Genomic DNA, 14,921 nt, shown 5'->3' with positions numbered 1-14,921 from the left:
TGTGACTACGGCAATCTTTAATAAGCCGAAGGGAAAAATAGTGTTTGGGAGAAATGATTATGTAGAAGTAGATAAGAAATTGTGGTCACGTGACTGGCTTCTTGACTCCCTGGATCCAGTGGGCCTGTCTAAAGTGTGACCTCATAGACTTGGTGGAGGGGAGGGGTGTGTGTGCTTAAATTGTGACGTCATATTGATTGGTGATCGGTTAATGTATATGTGATGTGTAGTTGGTTAACTAGCGCGTTGTTTAATTTTTTTGTTTTGTTTTTGGGATATGATGGAAAAAGGAAAGTGGGTGGAGTTGATATGTGAATGGTAATTTACTTTAGGTGGGTGTTGCTATAAATAGTGCAGTAGTGGTATTTTTTCGTTTTGGATTTGATGGGCAAAGGAGTGGGTAGAACTGATACTTGAATGGTTATTTAATTTAGATGGGTGTGGGGTTGAACAGTTTAGTAATAGAGGGGATATTGGAAGTAGACATGTTTGTGTATGTAGCTGCAGTTGGGGGGGGGGTTACTGATAACGTAATTTTTTCAGCGCAATGTGTAATAGGTTACTGAGGCCGTGATGACGTAATTCCTGAGTTGTAAACATGTTTTGATTACTAATGCATGTGCTCATGGATAACACCTGCTATGTTGTTCAAATATCAACGAGTTATATTACTGTAGAGCAGCTACAACGCCTTCTTGTTGAATACAATTGAACATTAGTCAGCCATGTTTTCTTTGGTCAAAACAAAGGGTCGTGGCTCGAATGTTGTAGGAAATGACAGTGATGAAGTTATAGTATTGTTTAAAATTGAGTTACATATTAAGCCTATGTTAATAAGTAAAAAGTAAAAACACATAAATTTCACGTTTTACAACAGTTGTATGCTTTATAAGTTACACTAAATATAGCCCAGATAGTAAATAAGAACTTATACTCATGTAACCAAACGAAAGTATTTGGCAAAAGAAAAATACATAGATACATAATATAAAACCATGTAATTTAGTGCTCGAAGTGATTTTAAGAGAGACGGCATTATGTAACTAATAGGAATCAATTATAGGAAAGGTTGTGGCGAAAATTGTAAAAGTTTCAGTAATTATTTAGAAAAATTAACTTCAAAATTGAATATAACACAAGGATTTTAAGAAAACTGCAATTATTAAAATTACAAAGTACCTCTTAGCATGCAAAATAATGATATTAAAGAAATACAGTAATAGAAAGTTACTAACGGCGTGCGGTGATGACGTTTTCGGGGAAGCAATTCCATGGAAACCCGGTATGAAGACAACAGGCATCGAAGCCCAGTCGAGCAATGGCACGGCTTCCCTTCACGTCATGCTACTGTACGCCACTGAATTTATTGCTCAACACATTTATTGAAACGATAAAATACCGGTACTTACAGTTAACATTGTTATCGGAAACAACAGAAGCCACACTTTGCTACACTTCTTTTCGCGTGATGGCCACATTCTGTAGTCTCACATAATTTGAAACAAAATTCTGTATATTGATCACACAAGTGTCTCGCAACTAGGCTGAGGATTTTGTAGAATAAAACTGTTCTTACATTTGGCGCAATAGTGACAAATTATGTGTGATGTAAGTGCTGTGTTTCCTCTTTGTTAACAAAAAGAACTCCATGCATTAATACATAGAAAATTGAAATAGGTCCTATAAACGCAAAGAAATACTAAAATCTTGATCGTACAAACTTATTACACACACACACACACACACACACACTGTGTGTGTGCTCAGTCCGTATTATTTTATATTTCTCTGGGGCAATGCAACCTGTATTCAGAGGGTTTAATCATTCCGAAACGAATATTACGATCTACGGTACTTTTAATTTAAATCCAACGGAGTGAGACATTTTTAGATATTTTAAAGTCTTAACAATTACTTCTTTATTTATTTATAAATCAGCTTTTTAGAAAAACCATAGCGAAATATTTAAATAAAATATTAATGTATTCGAAAAATATAACAATATAATAATTATTTATTTTATTTTATCTGGCAGTGTTAATGCCTTTTCTTCCACTGATACAAGTCTACAATTAATACAAATACGTAAATAATAATAGTAATAATAATAATAATAATAATAATAATAATAATAATAATAATAATAATAGAAGCGGTGTGAAATACTATTATTGGAACTATATCATACAAGAATATGGAATGAAGTATTCATCGAAAACTATGGGACATCTTATTATTCCCGTTGTTTTCGTTAGCAACATTATAACCAAATTAACATTTGACATAATTTCAAATTTGTAATAAGGAGTGGTGTTAAAGGACTATTTGTTTTCATAATATTTACTCGCATCAAGAATTTCAGTGTAATTAAATATATTGGCATGTCCATCCGCACATTGTATAAGCTTACAAAATAATATACACCAAAAGAACTATGCTTTACGAAGCTTACGCCCTTACTTAAAATATGATATAGGCGTATCTTCTGTTCTGTTGGTTTTGTGTGTGCAGTTGTTTGCTGAACACACAGCCGAACATTATTCCAGCATTACAACATCATTTTACACCAAGAATGTTGCAGCTTATAAAAAGTAGGCCTATTTCGAAGACAAACGATAAGACAGATAGATAGATAGATAGATAGATAGATAGATAGATAGATAGATAGATAGATAGATAGATAGATAGATAGATAGATAGATAGATAGACATACTTTATTAATCGTTGGAATACAATTATTCATGGCATCGTCAATGTACATTAATCTAACATTGATACAATAAATATTACAGTCATCTTAATCTATGGTAACATGTCACATGCTTATTTAACAGAATACTAGTTACTTAGAATATAATGTATTTAATTACTAAGCAAATAACGTACTACTAATTCTACTAATTCAGTCAGTAATGCATAACACACTAGAATAGTTACTTGTAAATAAGATGTTGAATTATTTTAAGAGATACATAATTAATTATTTTGTAATCACACACTAGCTCACTAGATTTTCTTTCTTCTGAGTCTTGATGCTGCCTCTCTTCCAATAGGGTCTCCAGGCACATGAAACAAGAGAAAACAGAAGGGCAGTACTCACAAGAATAAATGGTTAAGATTTAAAACTTTATATTTAAATATTCCTTTGTGCACATTGGCATGTGTGTCAGTAATATATTTTTAACAGATTTCTTAAACATACTATTGTTATGTGCCTTGACATGTGGGGGAAGTTTATTATATAAATTACTGCCAGTATGTGTAGGGGTATTGAGAGTTTTGGCAAATAAATGGTTCACTAGTAATGGACTTAAATTAAATACCGATAAAACCACTACAATTCCGTTTCAAACCCAGTTAAACCTAGTAGCAATAAAATATTAAAATTGTTTTTCGACACTGTCATCCAATATTTTGCAAAACTCTCGGGTAGGCCGTATTGTTGTTGTATTTTGACAAGAGAGACATGAAGGAATATAATTATACACTAATAATAATAATAATAATAATAATAATCATCTGTGGCGCCCATACAGACCAGTCGGCTCCTGGCCTCACGTTCACATTCCGATAATTGTACACTGCTGTAACAAAAAGAACTAAAAGCGTGCTGAGTCAGGTTTTACTCAAGTTACAAGCTTAGAGGTAAAGATTGTTTACTACAGTTAGGGTCTACTTTCATTCTATAATATCTTATGGTATAATAAATAGTTTTGCAACGTGTGGAGCCTGTGAAAACAATTTAATAAAATCATCCGAATCACACTCGTTCATTTTATAGGCAGTCCTTAAAACAACTTAATATTAACATTTCCTTCAGTGTATTTGCTGGAACTCTTGTACGTACATGACAATTTTGCTCCGTTAGGTTATTCTTTTAAGCTTTCCTTCTAAGAATAGCTCAAGTGTTTTAAATTTTAGCGTACATAAGTTCTTTAGGTCTTTTAAATTAAGTTACTAGCACGTAAGTAAAATATTTGACGAAACAAAGTTTCTCCACTTTAGTTTAATTGATTTATGCAAACGAAATTTTGACAAATCAAACTTTCAGGTATAACTCCCTGTAAAATTGATTTGAATAAATTCGAGGGGAAAAAATTGTTCCCGGTTCGATACCCGGTCCCGGAACAATTTTTCCCTCGATTTTATTGTAATTTGGACAGCTTCTGGACTTCAGTCTTACTTAACTTCACGCCCAGTTAGTTTTAGGCGCTTATTTTAATGGCGGACGCTCTCCCATTTTTCTTAAAACATGGCGGCTCAATCTTCTAACCAGTGGCGCTATTCAAGAAATTTAACAACCATATGTGTCATGTGTACCTATGTTAAACATATACGTTATATGCCCATGGTAATTGCAAATATTTCCTAGAAATAATTGCCAACCGGCCGAATATCACCACTGCTTCTAACTCGTTGCTCGTGCAGCACTGTACAGTCCAATTGAGAAGCCGTCAAATCAACTTCTTTTTGCTGACTAAATTCTCTTTGGCTTATATCACTTTCCGAAATATTGAAAATGTGTCTTTAGTTCTCTGTGAAATTGTTTAGGTGAGTTGGTTATTGTATGTTTTCCTCGGTAGGCAGCGCTAGGCACTCTCCTACATATCCTACATTAGTTCTGAAGGCGACCGCATCATCTCAGTCATTTTCAACGCGGATATCATTGAAAATCTACAAGACATTGTTACCAACAGTCAGCATTCTTCATAAATACATCCATTTTGGCTAATTTGGCGGTTTTGTTGATTTACGAAAGTAATGGACTTATTCCGTATTGAAATAAGTAATACATTTTCCCTTTTTATTTAGTTTGAAGTTCTGCGATAAGTTTCTGACGATAGTGTACACATATTAATTATTAGCGTCTCGTTTAAAGTATCTCGACTAACCTTAAACCATCATGGAAGATGAAGACGACTTTATGCCAAACTTGGCTTCAATGTTAGAAGTATCATTAGTAGAAGACCCAGATACTGCACTTTCATTACCTGCAACTGAAGGTAGTACTTTTTTTAATTGAGCCTTTATGTTGTTGAGTTTTAAGATTAGAAGTGTGTTGGAGAATGTTGCAGTAGTACTTATAAGTTATCTGTCAGTGGGAAGCAGATATTTGACATCTGTATCATTTGCTCCAGTTGCCGGTGAAAAACAAGACAACAAAGATGAAAATGCCATTCGGGAGAACGGTAACGATGATTCAGATCCAGAGTCACCTCCAAAGAATACTTCTACAGATGTGCCATATTCATCTCCTGGGGACCCTCATAATGAAGGTGAGTTTAGGTTTGTTGTTTATTATTGTTGTAATGTTGATATAGCAACAAGAATGTTTGGTTGTTAGGTATTTTGATTATTGTTACAATTATATGGGATTCAATTTATATGAAAAGCCTTCAGATTATTAGTTATTTCAATATAAACAACTACAAAACAATTACTGTTGTTCAAGGACATAAATTGTGCTAAAATTGACATTTTGGATTTACAGGTACCAAAGATTCTGATTCTGAACCTTCACAGACAACAGAACTTTCTCAGAAGACAGAGGAAGTTGTGCCATTTCCACCTGCCAGTGTACTTGATACGGAGTTGGTGGGTAAGTAATGTTAGTGATGGCAATGAGAGGCTATTTTTTCGCTAGTCTCCAGGTTACCATTAGGCCTAAAGTGGATTAGGGCCTTCATTACTAGGTTTGTTTTTCTGTAGGCTTATGTACCGGTATGTGTCCAACATTTGTTCCGTTTTGTTGTTTCTCATCATGATTGAAGAGGATAAAATTATTATGTTTGCTATTTTCAAAGCCCCCTCCCCCCCTTTTTGTGTGTAGGAACTCGTATTACGTTTCTCGCTTGTGAACGTGCAACAACGATTGAAGTACATTATCATTTTTGTATTTGCAAGACAGTACCAAATCGTTGTGGTTTTAAGTAAACTAACCTTATAATATCTCAATAGCTTTAGCAAACAATGAAGTAAATGAATCAGACGTGTAGTCAATATAGCAGTCTGTTAAATGTGAAGTACAGGAACGCCATTTCATAATTTCAATGAAGAAACACGCCAAACGAGTTATCTTTGCACCAAAAAAAGGATGCTCCCTGGACCAAATTATCGTATTTTATAATTGTATGAATGCAACAGAAGTCACAAGTCTTGCTAAACATGTTATTGCTGAAGCACTACGAAATGCCACTGAACGAATATTTCACACTTTTATCACTGCCAATGTTGCGCTATAAACCAATTTTCGGCAATCTAATGTAAAAGACTGCCTACAAATATTTGCAAAATTTCAGAGAAAATACACAAATTCAATCTTCTAACACGATTTTTTTGTTTTTAAATTAAGTAATTGGCTGGGAGACATCGTTCGATATAGGCCACTCTTACACTAAACCTGGAGTAATTATTAAGCTTATTAATCAAATAATATGTTTCTAATTACTATTTTTCTTATATGCTCACCTGTATGTAATTTCTATTTTATACATATTTCATTATTATTTTCCATCCGAAGATTATTAAGAATGCTGAATATTACTTAATATCTCCTATCTTTCTTCTAATAGTCTTTATATGCCATATTAATTTTCATTTGTTTTCATAAGTTAACAATAATGCACATTGGGAGCAACATATAAGGAATTATTTTCCTACACAATTCACGCTATATTCACGTTGTTTTGAAATGATTAATTGAAGATGGTTTGCTTATTGTTTATTACACGCACATTTGTATGTAATTTCTATTCCATACTTTTTTTTCTATCCCAAGAGCATTAAGAATGGTGAATAATATTCATGCTTGTTTCCTGTGTTTCTTAAAATAATGTTAGGTGTGGCATGTTAGTTTTTATTTGTCGTTATGTACGTAAAAATGATGCACCAAAAAATAAAAAATAATAATAATAATTTCGTACTCACTCCACATCCTATATATTCACATTTGTTTTTCAGCGATTTATTGAAGAATGTACCGGTATTTAAAAGACTAATAATTTAGAAACATGTTACATAAATCATCCTTGTGCCAAAAGAAAATACTCCCTGGACCAAATTGTCGTATTTTGCAGTGGTCGTCAGTACTCGCTGAAATGGGTAATAATATAATATAATTATGTTGTACGTAGCATTTAGAAACATGTTACATAAATCATCCTTGTTCCAAAAGAGAATGCTCCCTGGACCAAATTATCGTATTTTGCAGTGGTCGTCAGTACTCGCTGAAATGGGTAATAATATAATATAATTATGTTGTACGTAGCTAGCGGGGTATCGGGCCTACAAGCCCCGATGATGATCTGATGTGTAGCACGTGATGTAAAAAGCGGGGTATCGGGATGATGATCCGACGTGTAGCACATGATGTAAAAAGCGGGTTATTGGGGCTACAAGCCCCGGTGATGATCCAACGTGTAGCACATGATGTAAAAAGCAGGGTATCGGGGCTGCAAGCCCCAATGATGATCCGACTTGTAGCACATGATGTAAAAAGCGGGGTATCGGGGCTGCAAGCCCCGACGATGATCCGACGTGTAGCACATGATGAAAAAAGCGCGGTATCGGGCACTGAAAAGTGCCTTTTGGAAAGCATGGTGATGCGCATTTGACAAATGCAGTGTACGTACTTGTTAATAATCCCTTTTTATTTGTCGTTATTTACGTAAAAATGATGCGCCAAAAAATAATAATAATTTCGTACTCACTCCACTTCCTATATTCATATTTGTTTTTCAGTGATTTATTAAAGAATGTACCGGTATTTAAAAGACTAATTTAGAAACATGTTACATAAATCATCCTTGTGCCAAAAGAGAATGCTCCCTGGACCAAATTGTCGTATTTTGCAGTGGTCGTCAGTACTCACTGAAATGGGTAATAATATAATATAATTATGTTGTACGTAGCAAGATCGATTATTCAATTGATAGGATATTTTATGAGGTTGTCACGACTGAGATATCTATTGTCAATTGCTTTTATTTGTCAGAAGGCCTTGACTGACGGGTATATAAGGACTGGCGCTCTTAGGGGTGGATGTCGGGGTTTGGGATGGCCCACAAGCAACAAGTTATACTAAATATGTTTAGGATTGGTGTAAAACTGGCCTATGTCCCTCACCCGAAATGGCGTGCCTGTGTTTCACAATTACCAGCAGTTTTAATATGTATTGGGGTGGAGTAACAGATAGCACGTTTGGCCGCGAAACCAGGTGGCCCAGGTTCGATTTTCCTAGTACCCGGTACTCGTTACATAGACCACTCTTACACTAAACCTGGAGTAATTTAAGCTTATTAATCAAATAAATGATTCTACTTACTGTTTTTTATATGCTCACCTGTATGTAATTTGTATTTTACACATATTTCATTGTTATTTTCCATCCGAAGATCACTAAGAACGATGAATATTACTTAATATATCCTATCTTTCTTCAAATAATGTTTATATGCCATATTAAATTTCATTTTGTTTTCATAAGTTAACAATGATGCACATTGGGAGCAACATATAAGAAATTATTTTCCTACACAATGCACACTATATTCACGTTGTTTTGAAATGATTAATCGAAGATGGTTTGCTTATTGTTTACTAGCTGAAAGCACCCAGTGTTGCCTGGGTTTTCCTTTCTGTTTCTATTTTTAATTAAACTGGTTATTAAATTTTCGGAAATCTCGAAAATCTAACTATACACAACCAAAACGTATTGTCTTTACTAAGCTTTCCTCGCCCATAAAGATGAATCTTTACTTAACGCCACTTACTTGAATTAATGAACTCCTTAGCCAAATGCCTGCCAGGGTTAACTCAATTTAAAACAGTTGTAAGTCAAGCACCGAAAAGAAAACATATCATGTGCCTGACGTTAAACCGTTGTTTTATATTTATTTATTTACTTGTTTTTATTTATTTATTTTGTTTATTTATTTGATTTATTTTATTTATTTATTTATTTATTTATTTATTCTGGTGTAGTTAAGACCATTAGGCCTTCTCTTCCACAGCGCCAAAAATACAAATAAAGTAATAGAAAAATCAAACTATAAACAAAGTAAAACCACAGTCTACTATATACAGTCGCGAAGCTTGAGGTGTTTTTTTGCAAATCTCGTGATAAAGCGCTCCAAGCGGTTAGCAACTAGAAACAATAGACTGTCCATGGTCGACTTTGGACTGTGTCGTATTTTTATCGAGTGCTAGCTCGTTGCGTATTTCACATTGATGCTTGTGAAATGTTCGTTATTGGTTATAATGAAAATGTTAATGGCTAAAATATAATAATTGGAATAATAATATGGGACAAGGAGGAGACGTTTGTAGTGCTATAAATTGTAGCAAGAGTAAGAGAAAGAGGCCAGAGTTATCCTTTTTCCGATTTCCGAAAGATTCAGAAAGGTTCCTGGGTTTCCACAAGAATGCTGTGTAGAAACAAAATGGTTAATTTGAAGTTCTTTGTGACTGTTAGAATACATTATATCCTTAAATTTCGCAATGAAATGTTTCAGTCTAACCGAAAGGACATTAGATACCGGTTAAAGTTCTGTCACTTAGGCTGCTAAATTTCCAGAGAAATAAAGGTTAGGTCTACTTTTTTTTCAGAGGATATATTTTTAATTGTAGCTATTAATTTTGTTATTATTTTTGTGTTATTTTACTAAAGACGTAGAAAAATTAAGTTTGTTTTAATGAAATTTATTGATCACGTTTTATTTTCAGTTCTGGTGGGATTATTATTGCTTAGGCCTACTTTTTTCTTCAAAGGATATGTTTTTAATTATAGCTGTTAATTTTGTTGTTATTTTTATTTGTTGCTTTACTAGAGACGTAGAAAAAGTCTGTTACAATAAAATTTATTGATCACGTTTTATTTCCAATTCTGGTGTGATTATTATTGCTTAACCTCATCCCACTTTGTTAACTACGTAAGCCTATACCACAAGTACTGGTACACGTAGGTTACTCCATTAATTCATATTTCCATTATTATTGTTGTAAAGAGAAATCCAAATTAATATTTATTGGTTTCATAGTTAATTATCGCTATAATCTTGAATGAGTGAAGCTATTATAGTAAATTTCAGTTCGTTTTGCACAAACAAAAATTATATTAAGTTATTTCTTGCAGGTATCTTCGAGTTTATGGTGGAATTTAATATACTTCATTAACATAATAAATTAACTTTATGCATTTAATATTTCAATACTGGAAGGAAGGTGTTAATTTTTCCAAAAGAACACGACAACAAAAGTGTAACATATTTTGTCGGCTGCTAGGAGAGAGATCTGCGATGATGAGGCAATAGTAGCGATCCTAGTGGTGGGCAACTACCCAGGTTTGCATTTTTACTACATATTGAGCTTCGCGACTGTATATAGTAGACTGTGGTAAAACCCAACGAAAATATAATTCCTTCTCCTCTTTCTGATCAGTTTCAGCATCGAATCAATATACAGTATACATATATAATTTAATTTATATTGGAAGATTTTTTTACCTCTTGACCGCTGTACACCCACTTATATCATACCCAGTTCTTTTTTTTAATATAACTTGAAACTATATCTCATAAATTCAAAACATATTATATTTTTTCTAATTTTATACACAGAATACAGATATAATATAAACTTCCAATAAGTCATTTTTTTAACATAAAGGCTAATATTCTGAGAAACGTATAGGCCTACCGATATTTTAGAAATTAAGAGATTTTTATTTCCACAACGCTTAACATACTAAATTTGCAACGTGAACAACAATATTTTGAGAATTAATACAATGTTATTTTCAGTTTGCTTATGTACATTCCCATACTGCAGTACATTAGCAACATGACAAAAGTACCATTGAATTGCTTATTGATATGTGTAAAATCTTTTTTTTTTCGCTTCTTTGTATAAAATATAGTTGAGGATGTGAAAAACACGCAGTTTTTAAGTTAACGTCTGCAACTTTGAGCGACTGTCCTTGAGCTTCATTTTAATATGGCCATTACAAATGCTAATGGCATTGAAATTGCAGTTGCTTAAAATTAAATGAGTATCCTAGCAATACGTGGAATAAAAATATCTCCTTTTATTTTTGTAGTTAATATTGCCAATTCTATTACGTTTCGTATGAGTTTTTCACACCAATTCTTATTCGTGCATAATTTTGGTGGGTCAATATTTCGCAATAGTACTATTGGTTATTCATTATTAAGTCAATTATGTGGTAGCAATCCTTGTAGTTTCAAAGAATTCTAGAATTCAGTTGTATAAAACAGTTTGCTCACTATCTACAAAACTGCATCGAGGAATTCATAATACGGTCCTGGACTGCGTAAATTATCTAGTTTTAGCCTTCGCGATCTGTAACAACAATGTAATTTAATTTCGTGTTAAAATTTCCAAAGCCTCGTGAAAGTCGATGTTGAATACAACAGACAATAATAAAATAACAATTGACTGTAGAAGATTTTGCATTTTAATATAATACATAAATATTTGATCTATTTATTTTTATTTTTTATATATTTAATTAATTTAACTTCCATTTGCACAATTTTAATGTAGCCTATGTTCTTCTCCTGGTTATGAAGGTTAAATGTGCAAAATTTGGCACATATCAGTCAAAGTGTGTAGATTTGTATAGACAGCATACACACCCACATACATACATACCCACATTCAATTTTATATATTAAGATTATATGTATGTAATTTCTATTCCATATGTTTTTTTTCTATTCCACGATCATTAATGCTAGGTTTACACGGCGACAGTTTAGAGCGAGAGAAGATCTAAAGTATCAGGAGAGCTCTCTAACGGAGTGTTTACACGGTGACAGAATATAGCTTCTCTAAACCCATTAGTGGGCTCTCATGAGATTTATATAACTCTAAACTCTAATGTTACTCTCCGGACCGTTTACATGGTGCAGACAGTTTAGAGTGAGGGAAAGTATTACGAGCATATAGAAAAGAACAGGCTGGTCAGTGCATTTACAACTATGGCAGAAACACAACGTTTTTCTGCCGGTGTAGTGTGCAATTCTACTGAATTGAAGAAGGCAGAGGAGAAATAGATCTACGTGGGAAAAACCCTGGATATCTCGCCGGAACACTCATGGAGCTTACACATCGGATCTGTAATTGGCAAAAAAGGCACAACTATGAGGATTGTCATTAGCATAAAGGAAAGGCTGTTGGTCACATTACGCTTCCTAGCAACAGGTTTGTACCCTAAACACATTATTTTATTGTTCGTAACAGAATAAATTATGAATATAATAATAATAATAATAATAATAATAAATAAACATATGAAAATGGTAGACTACATTGCTCATGTAAAATGTATTAAGTTTCTTTCATTATGTTCGAAAAGGTATGGTGTATGAATTGAACAACAGGAAGGTAGTGCCTGAGTTTATAATATGTAATATCTTTTCATATCAAAAATGACAATATATAATTGATACGTAGAAGTTTCGAACTTACGTCTATTGACCATAAAATATTGTACGATTCATTTAATACGCAACGATGAGTCCTTTAAATGCCCCAAATGTCAATGTCAATAAGCGTTCTGCTACATATATCTAGAACCGAACAGCGCTCTGAGCGGCGGAATTGCGTCTCTACATTTACACGGCGAGAGTTTAGAGAAGAGAGGGCTAGAGATTATAGCTGAGTATAGCTCGTGCGGAACCTGGTGAAACTTGGAGGGAGAGAACAGTATTGTGGTGTGGGATCGACTACCAACCGATGTTATGTGACGAGATGCAAGCGAGACTGAACAAGCGTTACCCCCTCCACTCTTAACCGCCGGTAAAACTGGTTACCCTATCAAGGTCAAGCTTCACCAGGTTCCGTTCGAGCTCTATCACCGTGTAAATGGTTTTGAGAGTAGGTATCTCGTTGACTCTAATTAGATATTAGAGAGACTAAATAGAGCGGCCTTGAAAACTGCTCTCGTCGTGTAAACACCCTGGACAGAGAACTCGCATATGCTTTCAACTCTCATTATAGCTACTCTAAATTATTCAACTCAGTTGAGCTTTTTCATAAACTCTCGCGACAGAAGCAGTGTAAATGACGGCCAAAAACAATGGAGTGTCGAAGACACGAAGATTGATTGAAGCATATGAATTGGAAAGTTGTTTGTGGAATGTGTTTAACAAGAATTAGGACCTTGAGAAATCAAGCATTGTCAAAATTAGCTGAGACTGTTGAGGCGTCTGAATTTGGCTTTTAGTTTTGTTAATTTATTGTAATTTGGCCGTAATTTTAGCAAGGTCCATTGTTTTAGTTGTTAATTATTTTGTGGGGTTTATTCTTGCTTATTTATTTGCTGGAGGAGGTACAGCGAAAGCTCCATAACTTCCAGTAAGTGCGAACTGTAATAATAATAATAATAATAATAATAATAATAATAATATCATCATCACTATTTTATTATTATTATTATTATTATTATTATTACTGTGCAATTATCACCATTCACTTGATGTGGAATATTTTCTATATTCCTTTAATACTATTGATAATGCATCATATTAATAATAATAACACTCACCTAGTACATTACAAACAAATCACATAACTGGTAGAGTGGGGTCTGTACCGGTATCTGTTAACAAGAATGTAGTTATAATTTAACAAAACGAAATAGGCACAATTATTACACTGTATTAGTAGAACCGCTATAAACACAATATTATAATGAAAGAAGATGAACAATGTTATGTGAAAAATTGTTTTTTTTTTTCTTTGAACACTCAGTCTTTTTTGAGGAGCTTAAACGCAATCAGTCATTTTCATCGCAAATTCTGCACACTTTTTTTTATATTGGAGGTAAATTGGACTTTGGCCCTTGTAGCAAGAATATTTTTTTTCCTCTTTAATTTTGGGGAGCACAAAGCACATCTTCTTCTTCTTCTTCGTCTTCTTTTTCTTCTTCTAAGAACCACTTCTTCAGCTGCATCCGTTGCCTTTCTTTCATCAGGAAGCCTGAAAATTGTCTTTATACAGGGTTCCTACAAAAGACCTTTCCGGTTTTGAACACATGTAATTTACGTGCTATGAAATTGAGGTGCATGAAAATAGTACCAATGGAAAGAGAAACTCCAAACATTTAGTTTCTTGACTTAAAGATGTTCAATGTGTTCCCCTCCCCTTAGTAACATGGCACACATCAAGCCTATAGTCAAGTTCCAAGTAGGTACGCGGATTTTCCGATCTTCATATTCTGAGGTTATGTCTGTTCACCTTACCAGAAAGTTGAAAAGTGACGTCGTCAGAAAACACCACGGAACGAATAAATTCATCATCGTTTTCAATTAAAGTCTACATACTTGTGCAAAAATTTCTTCGTAGCACTTTGTTCTCTGGTATTAGGGCTTGCAGCAACTGTAGTAGGTATGGATGGAGTCGCAACTGCTTGCGAAGAATCGTACTTTTAAATCTGTGTACCATTAACGGATTTTGGCCCACTGGGTGGATCTGCACCAAACTTTGTTCGGTAATGCTTTTGCACATTAATAACCGACTGGTTCACATGAAAATTAAGCAGCCATTTCGCCTCAACAATGAACAAATTTGTTTATATGCACTATTATGAGGTGTGTTATCAAGTAGGGAAACAATGTTAACACAACTAAACTTTTTGAGTTTCTCTTACCATTGGTACTATTTTCATGCATCTCTGATTCATAGAATGTAAATTACATGTGTGCCGACTTGAGCTACAATTTGCACATTTTTGATCAAGACTATCAACTCCGTCCTTCGTGCAATTATAGTATTCTATACGAATAAATAAATAATGACTCACCCAACAATATGCGCAGTCAAGTTACACAACTGCTGACACACTGCTCAGAAGTTAGATGGGTGATGATGTCATAAAAACGCACTGACCAGCCTATTC

General features: G+C 33.9%; 1 protein-coding gene across 1 annotated transcript in view; it reads left to right on the top strand.

The window, feature by feature from the left end:
• The first annotated feature begins 4,611 nt into the window (after window positions 1–4,611).
• ADD1 (ADD domain-containing protein 1) overlaps window positions 4,612–14,921 on the top strand; it is a 50,365-nt gene continuing 40,055 nt past the window's right edge. Inside the window, exons 1-3 of the mRNA XM_069834983.1 lie at window positions 4,612–5,004; window positions 5,140–5,277; window positions 5,493–5,600. Of these exons, the coding sequence (XP_069691084.1) occupies window positions 4,905–5,004; window positions 5,140–5,277; window positions 5,493–5,600 (346 nt within the window). The 5' untranslated portion in view covers window positions 4,612–4,904. The remainder of the gene's footprint in view (window positions 5,005–5,139; window positions 5,278–5,492; window positions 5,601–14,921) is intronic.

The sequence above is a fragment of the Periplaneta americana genome, chromosome 9 (assembly GCF_040183065.1).
Source record: "Periplaneta americana isolate PAMFEO1 chromosome 9, P.americana_PAMFEO1_priV1, whole genome shotgun sequence".
Lineage (NCBI taxonomy): Eukaryota > Metazoa > Arthropoda > Insecta > Blattodea > Blattidae > Periplaneta > Periplaneta americana.
This window is presented reverse-complemented; position numbering and strand designations above follow the sequence as displayed.